Here is a 19,905-nt window from a genome sequence, read left to right as displayed (position 1 = left end):
ACGCGCTATCTCAGAGTTTATCAAAAAATTTGATAATTACAAGTTAAAGAAATTGCACACCCACAAAATTGTACATCGAATTTCATTCATTGTCATACAACTGTCCTTTTATTAAAAAAAAATTCAATAAATTAACACATATTTCTAAAATATATCTTTCGAATAAATATAAATAACTTTTAACAATTTAAATAATATAAAACATCACTTTCATTTAACAAACAATCACATAATACCCTATTCTTATTTCATTTGTTAACATCTCTCCCCTAAAGAAACTTCCCCGCTAATTATCAAACAGTTACAATAAAAACCGAAGATCGCCCATCATTAGCAATACAGGATAATTTGAACTATGTTTCCCGAATCATTAACTAATAATTCTTGAACCGGCATCATTTAATTTACTTTGTACCGTTTGACCTGAAGATGCTTTGCAAATTGTAGAAAGCGAAACCGGTCGTCTTAGAGGTAGTAAAATTTTTTTTAGTATTTTTCTGAGGAATAAATTCAATAATCTATTGAAACTGGCTGAATGACGAAAGTCTATGCTCAATCAATTGTGGTTTGTTCTCATAGAAATACAATATTTAAACATAAGTCACAAGTTAAAAGAAAACAGTTTCAGTATATGTATGCCATAAAAAAACTGTTTGACTAAATTATGTTTTGTAATTTATAATGATTAAATATGAGTTTGTTAGTTATACAAATAAATATATTATGGCTATTATAATTTTCCATTACTTGCTCCTGGTTTCACCTGTACAGCCAGAAACTATAAAAAACTCCAAAAGGCTTTTTAAATCAAAGTAAACAAACAATTTACCGATGTTGCGCCCATTTCTAGTCTTTAACGATCTTCTTGAGCAACAACCAATAATAATTTTAACAGTAGGCATAACGATCTCGTTACAAATTCAATATGGAGGCCGTAAAAAACCCATCCGAAATGAATAAGTCCATCTTTCGCCTCTGTAATTAAGATATAACAATTTCGAAAGACCTCTTTTAACGACTATAAACAAGTGTAAGCTCTTTAAGTAGCAGTTATAGTAATAAAAATCCGGACAGAAACAAAATAAAGGTATCAAACAGCTAACCAGACGAATATCTTTCGTGCTGTAGGGGGAAAATGTGAGAGAGTCGACTATTCGCTTGAGCCGCTGGCTTGTAGTTAAGGACAACCGGCGGTGATTGGTTGATTTGCTTAATAACGCAGTTAAACGCTAGGCGGGACTAAGCGAGCCGCCCCTAAAAGCCCCGCCTCATCGCTGATATTAACTGTAAACAGTTCTCTCATCAGTTTAACCTGAACACCTTTGGGTATAAGTCGGTTATTATATAATATTATATCTAAATGAAGTGTATAACGTGTTTTTCTGGTTCTTATGTTTACGTGACAGTGGTGTCCTTTATTCCCTAGTTTGACTTATGCTAAAAAACCCTCTCGACAGTGCCCAAATAATGACTGTCCAAAATTTGGATACCTTAGACGCTAAGAACGGTGAAACTATGCAAAATATTAGCGACAAAGCAACTAACGATGCTCAGTCGGCTAAAAACGGACATATTAGTTTTAGTGTAGCTTCCCTCTTGGCCGACACGAGGCCCTCCAAGTCAGTGTCGCCTAATTCATCCACCATCCCGTCATCCAGCCCGACGCATCACTCTTCCGACGATGAATACGACTCCAACCAAGAAGATTCCATAGTGGACGTGGAAGATCTAAACGCCGAGAGCAAAATAGAAGACTCTCCGTCGAAAGAGAGCGATTATCTCTCTCAAAGAGACACCCGCGAAAGAGACTTTTCCAAAGATTCGCTACTGAGCCAAGGTCCCATCCGGCCGACGCCTTTTTCGGCTCTTGCGGCAGCAGTGTACCAGGCCGCGCATCCTAACTGGTCCCATCAAGGACTGGTGAACCCGTTCGGAGGACCCGGGCCCATGTTCCAAGGCGCCGCACCTTTCGGGGTTCCCAACATGAACTCAGGTAGGTAATTATAGGTTAGGATTCTTTCTTGACAGCTTCAAATAAGTCGGTATCATTCCGAGAGGGATTTGGACTTCCTGGAATGCCGAAGGGGGTTTATTTTGCTTAAACACTGTTACTTATTAATATTAATTAGTTTTTTTAATTAATAGGTGTATACTTATATAATTTATGAAAGAAAAATTCTTTGAATCTAGATTCTAAAACCTGCATGAAAATGAGTATATATTGGCAAGTAGGTATATAATATTTATGTCTAACTAAATACAATTTTTCTTCTTCTTTTTTATAAGCAATTCTGTTTGTTCATTGGCGGAGTAATACCTACCTGGAATGTTGTCACTTCGTTATTGCGCGATAGGCCGATACATTATTTTTTCTGTTCAGTCACTTATACCTTGTAAGTTGCATTTTCTTCTTAGATTTTCACTGTTCTTTCGGTCTCTTAGCGTATTTACAGAATTATTCTCAGTATTTTTTCATATCCGTCGACTACAATAGCCTTTGTTGAGCCCATTATACACACAATACTCCTGTGTTGTCTAGATCAGTTTTTGTAGACTATTTTAATCTTGGGATATCAATGTTGTGTGGTCTACCAGCATTTTTAAATATAAATAATTAAATTGACGAGCAGAGAGCTTAGTGAGTCCTCCTTTTTAACTCAGTTGCCTGTATCTATAGACTTCTTAAGTTGGCTACCTATTCTGATTTCCATCCTGTTCTTCTGGTAGATATTTTCAATAGTTTTTACGATATCCACGGTAATTATTAGATTATGATATAAAAAATCTTTCTTCAAATGTATCTGGTAGAGAAATACTAGCATATTTTACTATAGTAACGAATACTGTATGTGTACAGCTGGTTCATAAAAAACTGACACGACTCTTAGTAAGATTTGATCATTTTGAGCAGTGTATTTGAATGGTCTGATATTATATTATATTTATTATGAGAGACAAACAATAAAATAAACAAACAAACAACAAACAATTGATAACATATATGTTACTTCATAAATTGTATTAATTATTAAGGTCTAAATTTTGATATCATTTTGAATTCTTGCATTTTATAAAGAGTACATTTATAAATGATGGTTTTTAGGGTTGTTGTTATTATTTTTCTTATTATTAACAAATATAACAAATGACTTAACTTAACAATATATTAAAGCAAAAATTGTAACCAAATTATAAGATAACTGGGCACTATCAGAGGCAGCAAAACATTTTAACATAAGCAGAACCACAGTTTTTCTATTAATAAAAAATAGAGGGAACAAGAAAGTCTCAGCAAGGGTCTGGAAGACCAAAACTATACTAAATTTAGGTATGTAAAAATAAAATTAATATTTTGTAATATATCCATCAGCATTGATAACAGCTTGTAGACTTCGGTCCATCTGCATGAAAGGAACTATAAAATTGTCTTCTTCAGAGAGCTCTTCCCAAACCTGTTGTATACTATGCCACAGCATTTTGAGCTATAAAATTACGCCGATACAACCGTTTTCTAATAACCCCTTACACATTCTCGATTGGATCTAAGGCTGGACTGTAGCTGGGTAATGGTAAGGTTTCGATGTTGTTATTCTGGAGCCACTGGTTTATTATATTTGCAGTATAAACAGTACAATTATCTTGGAGGATAAAATGATTTTCTGAATACAACTGTTCTACACTGGGAAACATGATGTTTTTTAAAATATTTAAATAAGTCTTCCCAACAAACCTGCCGTCAATACGCTATACCATTCCCATTCCTCTAAATGAAATCCATCCCCATACATTGCCGCTAAAATGATTAGCTGCTCGATATCTATTATTATCTGGCATATACACCTCAATTTTGCCCTGTTTAGAAGACTGAAAAATTTTCTTCTTCTTCTTCCTACTTTATAAATAGGCTTAATGCCTGTTCTACTTCGGTTTTTAGCCTCAATTGACGTTGTTTGACCATCTTTTCCTCGGTCGTCTCAATGATCTTCTTCCATTTGGCGATGTGTCTCTTGCGATTCGTACTATTCTATTTTCTGTCATTCTTTCGATGTGTTGATTCCATTCCACTTTTCCTCTTTTGGTCCACGCGTTTATTTCCTCTATACTACATTTCGCTCGTATTTCCTCACTTCTTACTCTGTCTCTTAGAGTTTGGTTTGTTATTTTTCGTAAGACTTTCATTTCTGTTGTTTCCAGTAGTCTTTGTGTTTTCGTCGTATCTGCTCTTGTTTCCGCTGTGTATGTCATTATCGGTCTTATTGTTGATTTATATATCCTGGTTTTCGTTTCCGTTGTGAGGTATTTGTTTCTCCAGATTGTGTTGTTGACACATCCTGCTGCTCTGTTTGCCATGTTCACTTGTTTTTGTACTTCTTCTTCCACTTTTCCGTAGCTTGACAGTTTTATTCCCAAGTATTCAGTTTCCATTACTTGTTCTATTATTTTGTTATTTACGACTAGTTTACATCGTCTCGGTTCCGCTGATATCACTATCGTTTTAGTTTTCTCTGTTGATATCTCCATGTTGTATATGAGCGCCGTATCTTCGAATTCTTTAATTAATCTTTGTAGGTCATCTTCATTTTCGGCTGTTATTATGGTGTCGTAGGCGTAGCATATTATCCTTATTTCCTTTTCTCCCATTCTATCTTCTTCTTAAGGTGCCATGCATTTCTGCGTAGGCGTCCACCGTACATCGTCTTGTCAGGTGAGATGTTAAATAATTCTGTCTTTAGCAGCATTGCGAAGCATTTCATAGCTGTGGATTCCTGTCCATTGTCGAATATTGCGCAGCCATGACATTTTTTTACGTCCGAGACCTCTCCTACCCTCTATTTTCCCTTCGAGTATCAGTTGCTGAAAAGTGTATCGTTCTCCTCGTATAATGTGCCCCAAGTATGCAGTCTTCTTACTTTTTACATAATTAAAAAGTTCCCTATCCTGTAAGCCCGCTCTTCTGAGTACTTCCTCATTTCTGACCCTGTCCGTCCATGATATTCTGAGCATTCGACGCAGGCACCACATTTCGAACACTTCAAGTTTGTTAATGGAACTGGCCTTTAACGTCCATGCTTCCATTCCGTACAGGAGAACAGGCCACACGTAACACTTAAGCATCTTGTATCGGAGGTTGAAGTCCAATTTGCGATCAGTCAGAAACTTACGAAGCCTCAAAAAAGCATTTCTGGCTTGTTCAACTCTGCTCTTTATTTCATTCTCGGGGTCCCAACTCTCATTCAGCAAACATCCCAAGTATTTGAATTGCCTGACTTGTTCGATTTCTTCTCCAGAGACATATATCTTTGCGTTGGGGTAATCATTTCTACTTATAATCATTGATTTTGTCTTCTTGATATTTATTTTCAAACCCCGAGCTTCACTTGCAAGAGTTAGATCATTCAAAAGACATTGAAGATCTTCGATGTTATCTGCCACTATGGCTGTATCATCGGCATACCTGATGTTATTAATAAATATGCCGTTAACTTTAATACCCTTATTAGAGTCTTCCACTGCTTCTGCGAAGGCTTTTTCTACGTATAAATTAAACAGCATTGGAGACAGTATACAACCTTGCCTTACTCCTTTTTTAATGGAGAAATCTTTTGTTTCGTTGGAATTTTGAAGACGTACTGTTGCTGTCTGATTCCAATACAGATTGGCAATGATTCTTATATCCTTTGCATCCAATCTCAACTCTTGTAGGTATTTTATCATCAATTCATGTTTTACATTATCGAATGCTTTCTCGTAATCGATGAAACAGATAAAAACATCCTTTCTTTGATCTAAACAATTCTGTATCAATGTTTGCATACTAAAGATCGCTTCTCTCGTGCCAAGTCCATTTTTGAAACCAAACTGACTCCATCCACTGACCTCTTCACATTTCTTAAACAATCTAGTGTGAAGTATTCTCAGGAAAAGTTTCAAAAAGTGACTCATTAGGCTTATTAGTCGGTGGTCTTTGCAGAAGTTCGCACGTGGTGTTTTTGGTAGGGCGATAAATGTAGATCGAAGCCAATCTTTTGGAATCTGGCCCGTATCGTAGATGTCGTTAAAGAGCTTGACAATAATGTCTAGGTTTTCTTCATTAAGTAACTTGATTGTTTCTGCGTACATATCATCTGGTCCTGGGGTTTTGTTACTTTTCAATAGTTTGATAGCGTGTACAATTTCAGCTTTCAAAATACTTGGGCCATACAAATGGTCTCCCAGTTGTGGTGGTTTTTGTGTTCTGTCATCATTGAACAAATTGGCTGTGTACATTTTCCAAGTATTAAGTATATCGCTAGGGTCCGTTATTAATTCATTTTGGTCATTATGTATACCAGTGACTTGTTTTTTCTTGAAGACACCAGCAATTTCCTTAATTTTCTTGTGAAGATTGAAGCTGTCGCCGAGTTTATATAGGCTTTCAGCCTCGGCGCAAAGTGTAGTCATCCAGATCTCCTTCGCCGCTATAATTTCTTTACGAATTTGACTGTGTATATTTCGGTACCCTACTTCGTCCTGCCTGATCTTACACTGCCTGCGTTGTTCCATCATCTCTAATATTTCTTCTGTCATCCACTCATTCTTGGTAGTTGTTTTACTCTCGAGTAGAAAAGTGTTGTTCAGCTCATCAAATGATTCTTTTATGGTGGTCCATGACTTTTCAACATCATTCTCAGTTGCCATATTAGAGAACCTATTGTTTATTTCCTCTGTGTACGCTTCATTTGTTTCATTGTTTTTGAGTTTTCTAATGTTTACTGATGCCTTCTGGTGTTTTCTTTTAGCTGTAGCGAGCCTCAGTTTGATATTTGCTACTAAGGGATTGTGGTCGGATCCTATGTCTGCTCCAGGTAATGCAGATACCTTAGTAATAGCATTCCTGTACCTTCTATTAATTGTCACATAATCTATTTGGTTCCTTATAATGCCCTGATGTCCTCTTCTATATCCTCTTCTTTTTTTAACTTTCTTTATGATTTCATCTATCAGATTAAATATTAATGGGCTCAGCGAATCTCCTTGTCTAATGCCAGTTTCATATTTGATAGGTTGCTATAGTTTTCCTTTACATCTTACCATAGCTATGTTATCTTCCCTTTTCATATAATAAATGTATCGCGTCCCGAATTCTCACTCTATCAAACGCTTTCTTCAAATCTATCAGACTAAAAATTTTCTCATCTATAAAAATTACCCTGTCCCAAACACCTTGATTTTGTAGCTGATGGTTTAAAGCAAATAAAAGCCTTGATTGCTTCTGTTGTGGTGTAAGAGCTTGTTTTTTTGCTGCAGTTCGGATGAACGCGATGCTTTAATTCTGCGCCAAGTTGTTGTCTTTCTTCCCGGAAACCGTGACATAATTCTTGCAGTTTTTGCATTTTCCAAAGGATTCTCTTCTAATCTCTCCAAAAGCGTACGACCTTTATGAGCGGTAGATATTTTTGGTCTTCCAGAACCTTGCTTTCTTTCTAGAGTTTCTTGTTCTCTCCATTTTTTATTAATATTAAAATTGTTGTTCTGCTTAGGTTAAAATGGTTCGCTATGGCAGATAGTGATCAATCATCTTCTAATTTCGTTAAAATTCTTGCTTTTAGTTCTTTGCTAGCATGTGGAGCCAATTTTTTGAGGTTGAACAGAATAAGTTATCTGACAAATTTTAAGATTTGTCAGTGATAGTGACAGTATGTAAAAAATAAAAGTATTTATCCTTCAAAATACACTGCTTAACTTTCTACAAAATACACTGTAAGAGTCGTATCAGTTTTTTTAGGAACCAGCTGTACATGTTCTTCCAGTTAAAATACAACTCAAAATGGTAAATCATGGTGACCAAGAAAATAAGCTTCCTATTTGATGTAATTAATTACTACTTTTATGGTATGAACACAAATATTTATTGGTTGATTATATAACAACTACAATACCGTGAAGATCTATGTAATCATCAGAAACGTACCTACCTTTTATGCTGTGTCTTTCTTTTCGGTTTTCTAATCATTTCTCCTTCGTTTTTTTTTTGTATAGCTGTTTTATTCGTTGGCCCGTAGTGTAAGAGGTTTTTGAATTCGGTTCACTTTTCAAATATCTATTGTATTATAGGCGTTAATAAATATTTCAAAATTTTATCATAAAAATCATTTACTAAATACTATGTATATTCCAAAAAATCACCAATAATAGATAAGTACATAAAAAAATATAAACAAAAGTCCAATTTGGGATACCGGCATCTTTAATTGGACCATTAGCACCCTTAATTGGACCGATGCGCGATAACGAACATAAACTATAATATTCAACATTTTGTAACTGATAAACTTAACGTTCTTCTTCTTCTTCTTCGCCCGACTAGGATTACTCCTGTTTGTCTGCCTCTTATTCTGTTTCAGTCGTTGTTGACTGTACATTATCTTTCCACCTTTTTGGCGGCCTTCCAACGGGTCTTCTGCTATACGGCTTGTTGTTTTTACAGATGATCACTAATCTATCTGGTCCCATTCAGTATAGATGTTCCTTCCTGTTTTTCTTTCTTGTTTTTATCCACCTGTTAATATTTTGAATTTTGCATTGTTCACGTATACTTCTGTTGGTTTGTCTGTCTCTTAATGATATGCCCGTTATTGATCTTAATACTTTCATTTCGATATTGTTGATTTGTTGTTTCGTCTTTCTTGTATCGGTCCTTGTCTCCGCTGCATATGTTAGGATTGGTCTTACTGTTGTCTTGTATACTTTCATTTTGATTTCCGTGGTCAGATATTTATTTCTCCATATGGTTTCTCGGAGGCAACCACTTACTCTTGCCGCTTTTGATGCTTGCCTTGTAGTCTCTGTTCTTATAACCCTGTCACTAGTGATCTCTACTCCTAGGTAATTGAATTTCATTACTTGTTCTACAATTTTGCCGTCTATTTCTAGTTGGCATCTACACGGCTCTTTACTGATCACTATACATTTAGTTTTTCTACTGATATTCTCATATTAAGTTTGTTTGGTGTGATATTGAAGGTGTGGAGCTGCCATTGTAGGTTATCTTCGTTATCAGCAATTAGTACTGCATCATCGGCATAGTATAGTATCGTAATTTTATGCGCTCCCATGTGGTATCCGTGTCGTTTTCTTACTTCGTGAATTATTTGATTCATCACCATATTGAATAACAATGGGCTGAGCGAGTCTCCTTGGTGGATTCCTCCTTTTAGTTCTATGCATTCTGTTTCCCCTGTTGGCATTATAACTCTGGTTTTGTTGTTCTTGTTAATTTCATTAATTGTCCTTATTATCTGATGGTCTATTGGTTCAGCTTGTAATAAATTTAAGATGTCATTTCGCTTCACCCTGTCAAAAGCACTTTTTAAATCTACAAAGCACATGTATGCTGGTTTTCCATATTCAATAGACTTCTCTATTAAACTTAACCTACATTTAAAAAATATGTATTGTCATGAAATATTATGAATCTTAAGTTTTACAATTTACAATTAAAACAATAAAATATCTTAGTTCTTAGCGAAATATTGGCACATTTTGCATGAAACCAAATTTTACATTTAAGACATTGGATCATTTCTTCGACTGATTCAGAACTATCAGATTTAGCTACACCTAATTTTGCTACCTTTTTTTTACAACCAATTTTTGATAATTTTAAAGTAGTTTTAACCGATTTTACTTTAGATGCCTCAGCACAAGTTCGTTTTTGTACGGGAAACTAGTCTATTCAACTGCGTCCTGGGTGCGGCAAACTTTTGATGATTTTAATTTCTTTATACGTAACAGCGAAATATCTTGAACTGAAACTCTGAGATAGCGAGTTGATGCTGCTCTCTTCGTTCGTTCTTCCAACGGAATACTATCTTCATCAGAAGAGGATGCTTCCTGTTGCGATTCATGGTTAGAGTTTGATGCACTTTCATCTATACGCCAAATGCCACTAGCATGAAAAGCGTTCTGTGCATTTCTTACTATTGCAGCAAGCCCATAAGCCTCACCAATTATCCCGGAAACCTGAAGCATTGATACAGTTCGATCCACGTTATTCCACAACCATTTTTGAATGCATTGTCCATAAACATTTTGAAAGGCTCTAAAGAATCTACCATCCAACGGTTGAAGTCTGTGTGTGGTGTGACTTGGTAACTGCAATAACCTAATTCTATTATCTCTTGCATTTGTAGAGCTTTTAGATTGTTACTGTGTGCGCTGTGGCTATCCAACAATAACAAAACAGGGGCCCCAATGCTTGGCTTAACGAAAGTTCCTCTTGAAAACGTTTCCTCTTAAAAACTATCATGGATGATACAATCTGCCCTACTGCACTAGCACAACAAATCACAGTAGTATTTACCCCTCTTTCTCCACTAGAAATGCTCCCAATTTGATGTTTTCCCTTATTGGCTAATATTTTCTGACATTGGCGTTGTATTTTTGGCGATCAATTGTTCCTCTTCACAAATTCTTTGTAAAAGTTTATAGAATTTTTCACAGTAAAAGTTTCTTGTAAGGTATTTTTTTTATACTTAAATACCTATGAATACCTATCTAAGTATCAACAAAATGGATCTCATTGTATCTATTGCTCGTTTGGGTACACGTAAACTCATTCCATTTAGCATAAATGTACTCGTAGATAATAGAAATTCATCACTGCAATAAAACCAAAATTTTAAAATACACCTGACTCTGAGATAGCGCCGATCATTGGCCTACCTGCACCTCGTGGCAGGTAAGAATTATAAAATGACCTTTGATCATTTCTAATAGCTAGGAACTGCAAGCGTTTTAATGCTTTCTGTCATATTAAATAAATTGTTACTGCTACTATGACATGTCGGTTTATAACCAGTTCTCCACCATTGTTTGACTTTCAATCACCACAACGTCCAGTTGATCCGAGGACCTCTTCTTTGTTTCTTTCCCTCACTTCTTTGTCTATTTCTTAATTCCAAGTTGTTCCCAGTTTCTCTTGCCATCTGGTTACCATTTTAGTATTTCATTTAATATTCTGTAATAAGTCATCTGTAATTGTTTGTTTGATTAACATTGTTTCTCTAATACTTTTATTGTTAATCCTTTCTATTTTGGTTAAATAAATTGCTAATTATTTTTGCCAATGATGCCATAAACTGCAGAGCTTTGCGTAGGTGGAAAATTAACATTCTTCCGAATAATATGCATTAGTTGCAATGAAGTTGGAAATCTTTCCAGTATAACCGGAAAGACTCGTGCTTTAAAATATTTTCATTAAAAAGTTCACTATCGAAAATTCATGCAGCTGAATTTTCATTTCAACTAATCTGAGATGATCAGTTTACGGGTCTCCAAAGGCTGCCGGTGACCAGTTTGCTATACCTCGGAGGGTTTATTAATTTTGTGGATTAATATAAAGTGAGAGGACCAAAGAGGAAAAAAGAAGAGGATACAAGACAATGGATGAATCACGAAATGGATGGGTCAAGAGAACATAGTTAGAGCAATAAAAGCACAAAGAGTTAGATGGTATGGACACATAATGAGAAGGTAAAAGAGCAATCCGTTAAGAGTTATAACGGAAAGGATACCACCAGGTAAAAGAATCAGAGGCAGACCTAAACTGAGATAGAGATAACAAGTGGAAGAAGACTTAAGAGATATGGAAATTAGAAATAGGTATAGAAAGGACAATCAACTAGAGAGAAGAATGAAGAAAATTAAATTGAATATAACAACAATAGTGTTTTTGCTTGTTCCGGTATCAACTCCATGCTTTTATGGGACATCCTACAGATCTTCTTCCTTTTTGTCAAATTTACCATGTTTTGGTATCAATAGAGTGTTATAAAATCATTTCAGTATCCCTGTTTCGTCAGACACTCGGGCTGATACAAAATCAAACACGCAAAGGCCAACGAATGTCTCCTGCTTATTTTCTACTTCAAGTGGTTAGTGTACAATGTTGCCATCTATTTTGATTGCCATAAACGAAAACGGTTTAATAATACCGTTCTGTAACGTTTGCAAAATTATTAATAACATCAGATACGCAGATGACACTGTCATAATGGCAGAGAGTCTAGAGGACCTTCAAACCCTACTGAACGCTGTAAACAACGAATGCACTGACAGGGCTTAACAATCAACGGAAATAAAAAAAAATGGATGGTGGTCGAAAAAATTAATATCGAAGACTCAATACAAAAATTAGATAACTAAATCCTGGAAAGGGTGGAAAACTTTAGATATCTGGTTAATTGGATTGACTGCAGGATTAAAAGTGACAAGCAAATTTCCACCAGAATAGAACTTGCATGAAAAAAAAAAAAAACGCTGGGTCGGAACAAAACAACTGTCCTGATTGCGTAACTTTGGACAATGGATATTTGGCTTTTCAATTCATTAAAGCGATCGCAAGCTTTTGCTGAAAGATATAAACTATTGCACATTTCGTATAGAGCAAAGGACAGAAAAATGGTATTATTAAATCGTTTTCGTTTATGACCATCAAAATATGTGGTACCTTTGTACTCTAACCAAGTGGGAATTAAGCCGGAGACATTCGTTGGCTTTTCCATGTTTGATTTTGTATCAGCCCGAGTGTCTGACGAATCAGGAATGCTGAAATAACGTCATAACAATCTAGTGATACCGATTCAAACACGGTTTGACGAATTGACTTTCTGCGTTATATATTTGGCTTGGGAATTCATCAAAGGGATCGCAAGCTTTTGAAGAAAGATAAACTTTTGCATATATATACACTCGCGATCATAAAATCCGGGTCACCTTGAAAATTTCAAATTTCTGGAATATTTTTCCCTCTGGTGCAGTAATAACCTTTTTTTAGGCTAACGTATTTTTTATTTGTCATCAATGTTTGTTTTGAAAGAAAAAAAAACGGTTTTTTATTGTTTTTATTGAAAAAGCAGAAAAAAAACCAAATTGTTGATAAAACAGGCATACGAAAAAAAAAATGGAAAACATAGAACGTGGTAAAATGTCAGTGAAATTTCAATGACTAATATCGTGTATTGCCTCCACTTGCTCTAATGACCTCTTGCAGACGACGGGGAATACTCTCAATTTTTCTCTGGATTACATGTTGTGGTATGTTATTCCACTCTCTCACTAACAGATCCTTAAGCTCCTGTCCGTTGTTAGGAGGAGATGTTAGGGGTTGAATACGTTTTTTCAAATCGTCCCAGATATGTTCGATGGGATTCAGGTCCGGAGACCTATCTGGCCAGGGTAACCTCGTAATTCCAACCTCGTCCAAGTATTGTATACTGATCGTGGCAACGTGCGTTCGCGCGTTGTTCTGCATAAAAACGACGTTTTCTCCAAGCCTTGCCATGGTATGCATAACATGTTCTTTCAGAATCTCCGTAATGTCCCTTCGTGCAGTTAAGGATCCATTTTCGATGAAGGGTAATTCTGTACGGAAGTCGGAAGATACACCCCCCCAAGCCATGACCGAGCCTTCACCAAATGGCATTCTTGGAGCAATGCAAGCTTGTGAAAATCATTCACCGGTTTTCCAAACTCTTACACGTCGATCGGATCCAGATAGGCAGAAACGGGATTCATCTGAGAATAAATCTTTGCTCCAATCGTTAATTCCCCAATGCGCGTATTGTCGAGCAAAAGCTAGTCGTGCAACTCGATGCGCCAGGCGAAGTGGCGGTCCTGTAGCCATTACCCGAGAAGATAGTCCAAAAGAACGAAATCTTCTCCTGACTGTTGCAACGCTAACATTGCGATTTCGTACATCCTGTAGACGATTTCAATGCATAATCGCAGTTGAGGTCCGGTTTCGTAAATCCTGAAATACAAGAAAACGGTCATGTCGTACCGTTGTCATTCTTCTTCGTCCAGAGCCAGGTCGTCTGGAAAGCAAACTCTTCCCCTGAAAGCGTTGAAGCACTCGTTGAACCGTAGAAAGGCTTACGCCAACATTTCTTGCGACTTGCCTTTGAGTGTGACCGTCTTTCACAAGCGCAACAATTTGTGCCGTTTCAACAACAGTCAAGGGTATTTTTGGCAAAAAATAAACAATAATAAACACTAATAATGGCACTAATAAACACAAATGGTGGCAATAATAAACGTTTGTTCGTTGCGTTTGAACAGAAAGTCGAAGCACAAATGGGACATTTAAAACAAGCGGCAGTTACAGGTACCGTTCATTTTGGGAATTGTGCGCTTTCCCGCGAAATCGCCACTATTGAAATTCTTTGTTGCAAAGGAAACCGCTAAGCCGACAACAATTCCCAGAAACATGCATTAGTTTGTATTTGTGTTATTATTATTTACGATAAAGCTCGTTAAAAATGAAATATTGGTGATTTTCAAGGTGACCCGGATTTTATGATCGCGAGTGTATATATATATATATATATATATATATATATATATATATATATATATATATATATATATATATATATATACGTTGTGTTGTAGATGATTTATATAACAATTATTTTATAGTTTTTCCGTAAAATCTTACTTTTTCTTCTTTTTATCATTTTAAATAATAGCATTCGCAATTATTGGTACAGGTAATCACTTGTTTTGCTTGGACTCATCTGAGATATGTTGACTGTAACGCATAGCGCATATACTAGAAAGAAGATAGCTAAGAACTTTGAACATGTACTCCTTTATTAGTTTCCAAAGCTTTACAGCGGAATCATATCTCGAGGAATTATAGAAATCGGCGTTTGGCTTTCACAAAAACTTAATGGTCGCGTGAGTTTAACGCAGACATTTTTTCGCTAAGTCGAGCCGAAAGGTCATCAGTGAAACGTAAAATGAAGACATTAAAAGTTTTATGGACGTACCGAATAATGGGTTTCATTGACAGAGGTGTCGAAAGTGGCGCTCCCTCCTTCCTCGACGACTATAGCGGCCACTTTTAAAGCTAATGCCAATTCACAACCGATAAATTGCTCATTTCATTTAAGAGAGACGTTAAGTCTTTTCTCTTTGACCAATCGATTTCTCGAGGTAACTTGTTTTTTAATTACCGACATGGTTGGTGTCAGGGAGGTACGTGTTCGTAAGCAAATTTAGAAATTGTTCTAAACATAAATATTCTTATTTATTTACTTTACGTTTACGTCTTTTTGAATGCGTAGTTTTTAGCTTCTTTCTATTCAAATGGTACTTGTCATCACCCTCTTAGTGTTTGTGGGTAAACCCCAAGTAATTCTGAACAAACATTTATTTATTTTATATGGTATGTATCATATTTATGTACATGTTAACGTTGATGTTGGACATAAATCGTCAAAAATATCTGGAAAATATTTTCCAAAATTTAAACTGTAAAGTAAATTGTAAAGACTACAATTTAACATACCTATATTGGGCAAACGAACGAATATCTACATAGAAGGCTTGTTGCATACAAATGTGGTGTACAAATCAACAGATAAAACACTACAGCCTTATCTAAGCATTCTCTAGAAAATACCCACTTTTTTTATTTAAAAAAGTTCGGATTCTGGAAAAAGTGCTCTTGTGTTGGAGTTAGAGATAATTCACATAAAAAGATCAAAATTCTATCAATAATATCGCACACTCAGTGCAAGACTGAAGTAACTCAAAATTTTATGAAAATGAAGTAATCATGGAATTCAATTGTAAACATGCATATCTATCCCCTATAAAACTTTAGTAACTTTCAAATGCTTAACCGGCTAAATATTACAACAACAACAGTTTAACTATTTTGCGTTTTTGTACATAAGTTCCGTGCAAAACTGTTGTAATTCGAATGTAACAGAGTTACAACAGTTTTGCACGGAACATTGTAATGGTTTCAATAACAAGCAATGAAAGGCACGAAAAAAGTAAGATATTTGTTATTTTAATATCTATATCTGTTTTGTTTAAACTCTGAGATAGCGCGTGTCTACGTAATCCCTTTAACGACCGAGACAATAAAACAAAGATTTACGAGACCAATCTATTCATGTAAGTTTTATGTCCTTTGCGTCACATTATATATTTTCCATAAAATGTGTGCGATGTCATATCGCACCATTTATATTTGACCATTTATATATTAGATTGGATTAAAAACACATAAATTAAGACTTATTATTTATAGCCAAAAACTATTTTTTCTTATGAAAGGAAAAAAAGTTATCTTAAAACTTGTGTATTAACAATACTGACAGGTTAAAAAATCTATTCTCAAAAAACTTATTCTATAAAAACTAAATCCCAAAATGTATTAAATCTTCATGTAACCTTTCGGGGGCGATTGTCTTATCATATTGTCCCCCCGTAATTCCCAACTTTTACTAAGGTAGTGAATTTCAATCCTTTTGTTAATCACTGTACTCAAGGTAGCCTGATTTTTTTTTAGCCTTTAGATTTGGCTTTAGCACTTAGCTATTTAGCCAATTACATATTGAGATATAATAAAAGAAAAATTACTAATATCAATATTCTGATATAATTAATACTAAAGAAAAAAAAAGTGTATGCATATACACATAAGTGCATACATAAGTGTACATTATACAGTGTATACATACAGTGTATAATCTATACTATTAATTGCTAGTGCAAAAAGTGTATCTATTCGAGTCAAAAAACCTCATAAAATCCCTATAACTGAATCAAACAAAAAGAGAAAATTATATCAAGATAAAACAAATATAAGGAACAACAGGGATACTCACTTCTCGTCCAGGGACCCAAGGTAGCCTGATTTGCATATTTTTATTATAGTCCTTTTGTTTTGAATTTAAATAAAAATATTGAAAGTTTTACAAATAATTTTTCTACCTTGTTATGACATTGTCATTACAAAGCAAAGGAATTGTGGCTATCAGAAACATGTGCAGAGATAGAAACTGATAGAATTGTAGTGAAATGCAGCAAAAAAAGTGGTTCATCCTATATAGTTTAAGAAACGAAAACAAAGGACTTCATTGATTTTAAACATGTTTCCTTTCTGTTGGGAAACAACTATAAAATTGATCAAAATAAAGAAAATGTGAAGTGGACAGATATAAAAATTCTGCAATGCAGAAAAGATAGTCCGCACACAATTTTTTTTAATTACAACTATGATGACGAACTATGGAACTATCTAAAAAAATCATCACGGACTACACATAATATACGAGACCTGCCTACAAAGAACAGTCAAAACTTCAAATGGCCAAAAAGAAAGATTTGGTATACTTATACCATTCGGGTATGATACCAGAAGCCCACCATAGTTTTTATAAAAATATTTTGGCCCAAGATGATATACGAGAAAAGAACAACAACTAACAAAAAATGTGTTTACACTTTTTACAATTTTCTCCGAGCAAAAGTGATGTAACTTTAAAATTCTAATTCCTAATTTTTTTTAGCATTAATATTATTTTATTTAAATTTCTATTTTTGGATAATGTAATATAGGCTGAAAAGCATGCAAAATCATAATTAATTGTTAATTTTTCTTAAAACTTGTGTCTTATTTCACCGATATTATCACGAAAATAAACAAAATCGTCTTTATCTCGAAACTTACTTATTCTGACTTACTGCAGTCTTGCACTGAGGGTGCGATATGACCGATATAAAAAATATCTCCAATATACTATATTATAAATTAATAAATTGAGTTTTTTTGTAAATGCACCATTGGCATAGTGTTTTATTTATAATAGGCCGACAAACCCAGGAACTAAAATTTCTTTTTTTTATTCACGGTGAGTAGCCACAGTTCTTAGTTACTTGTTACTATTTCTTTAGGTCCTCCCTACACGCTTCAAGCAACTTTTCCGTTTTTCCACACTTTCTCTTCTCTTCTCTGCTGGAAGTCCTCTACTTATCTTCTGAGCTCTTCTAAGCACATGACCTAAATATCTTTAGTCTTTTCGCCCTAATAATCTGGCTAATTTCAGTTTTCCCTTACAGTTCTCTAATTTCTGCATTTGTTTTTCTCCTCCAAAGGTTTAATTCATTTTAATCATCCGAAATTTTTTTTTTAATATTTCGCTTCTAGATACTCTATATAAACTAATAAACTGTATATAATAACTTCATATTGGCCACACGGAATACCTTTTTACTTTCAATAATTTGTGCAGAACTCCAATAGTTCTTCCTCCTCCGACAATCCGCTTTTCAATTTGTAGATTCTCTTCTTCTTTGTTTGTTAAAGCAATCCTTAGGTTACTCAGTACTCGAAATGACGTACCTTTTTGACACAATATTTCCATATACTTTGTTTTCGATTCGTTTATTAGCAATTCATATTACTGGGCCTTCTCTTCAATTAACTTAAATATCCTCAGTAATTGTTTTTTTGTTCTCTCTATTAGCACTACATCGTCGGCACAAAGATAAAAACCTGGTCTCTGTTGCAGATAGTTCCGTTTCTTCGTATTCCGCTCTCCCTCATTACTGTCTCCGACAAGAAATTAAAAAGTTTATTTGACAATAGACCCCTGTTTAAATCCTTTTTTATTTGAAATTTTTCTGCCAAACAACTACCTATTGTTGGTCCTCAATAACTTCTTTAGAATTTCGAGTGCTAAAGAAGACGTTTAGGCTTAGTTGTTGTTCAATCATCAGTCATATCTACATTTTAAGTGCTTTTTTCCATACAACCCTAAAATGGTACACTGGTGTCGCTGGCGACACCGTGCAATTTCGATTAGATGCAGTCAGTACGTTCCTAGATAGAGAAGGTTTATATGCTCAGTACCTTTACCTCTTTTAGTTTCAAATCAACTGTAACCGTAACTGTTTATCGGGCGCTAATAGCTATTGTAAAATATTTATCGGTGTCACATACGACACCACAGTACAATTCCCGTTATAATTTTGAATATAGAAGTAAATGGCTTCAACAAGCAAAGCGTTGACTCAGGCTGAGTTGGAAGAAATGGTGCATGCTTATGAGGCTGGTGAGAGTGATGAAGATGTCCCTTTAAATAATAAAGAATCTGAATGTTTGAGTGAGGATGAAGACAAAGAGCTTAGTGAAAGTGAACATTCTGATACCATTTAAGCAGAGCCAGGGGTTAGTAAAGAGTGAAGATTCACAGAAAAAGAGCGATCAAAAAAGATAAGTAGTATATAGAAAAAATGGTTTTAAGTGGTATAAAACTGCGTTTTTCTCAAAAAAACACTCGCAAAGTTAAAAAAACATAGTGCTTCGTCTATCAGGTCCAAAGACTCACACTTCAAATAAACCAGAAGAGATTCTGGCTTGGAAACTATTTTTCAGCGATTCCAAATAAACCAGACAAATATGGAAATAAAATCATTATGTTGTGCGACTCTAACATTTTTATATGTATTCTGCAATACCGTATGTGGGAAAACAGAGACGAGATGCATCAGAAACTTTGCTCACCCAATACGTTCTTTGCCTATACAAAAATCTCTATGGCACCAATAAAAATGTCATCATGGATAATTGGTTTTTGTCCTCAGATTTTGCAGAAAAGCTTTTACAAAAAAGTTGCCAATGGTTGGAACCTTAAGAAAAAACAAGTCTGACATTTCGCCAGAATTTCTTAAAAAGAAAAAAATTATTCCAAGTTGTGACTTTGCTTTTGACAAAACAAAAAAAATTGTTCTGTTGCTGTCAACATTTCATACTTATGGTGTAATTGATGAAGACACTAACAAGCCCGAGATTGTTTTATTTTATAACTCTACAAAAGGAGGAGTAGACACTTGTGATGATCAGTTGTGTCATTCTAAATCCGTGTCTAGAAAAACTCGTCAGTGGCCTCTTTGAATTTTTTATGGCATGCTTGATGGTGCATGCTTACGTTATTCATAGCGCAAGTACAACCAAATCAGATCCAAATTTAAAAATTACTCCCAGGAAAGATTTTCTTAGGCATTTATCACTACAGTTGGTGACTCCACAACTAAAAAAGAAATTTACTCTGAGATAGCGCG

General features: G+C 35.0%; 1 protein-coding gene across 1 annotated transcript; it reads left to right on the top strand.

The window, feature by feature from the left end:
* Positions 1-1,326: 1,326 nt before the first annotated feature.
* LOC140432006 (uncharacterized) lies at positions 1,327-2,001 on the top strand. Its single transcript, XM_072519870.1, has one exon. It carries the CDS (start codon positions 1,435-1,437, stop codon positions 1,999-2,001), a length of 567 nt encoding a protein of 188 aa, XP_072375971.1. The 5' UTR covers positions 1,327-1,434.
* Positions 2,002-19,905: the final 17,904 nt, after the last annotated feature.

The sequence above is a fragment of the Diabrotica undecimpunctata genome, unplaced genomic scaffold (assembly GCF_040954645.1).
Source record: "Diabrotica undecimpunctata isolate CICGRU unplaced genomic scaffold, icDiaUnde3 ctg00002518.1, whole genome shotgun sequence".
In the NCBI taxonomy this organism is placed as follows: domain Eukaryota; kingdom Metazoa; phylum Arthropoda; class Insecta; order Coleoptera; family Chrysomelidae; genus Diabrotica; species Diabrotica undecimpunctata.
Note: the sequence above shows the minus strand (reverse complement) of the source record. Positions and strands in the feature narration are given on the sequence as shown.

Coding starts and splice junctions, on each gene's coding strand:
- LOC140432006 (XM_072519870.1), top strand. CDS start 1,435: ATGCTAAAAAACCCTCTCGACAGTGCCCAAATAATGACTGTCCAAAAT.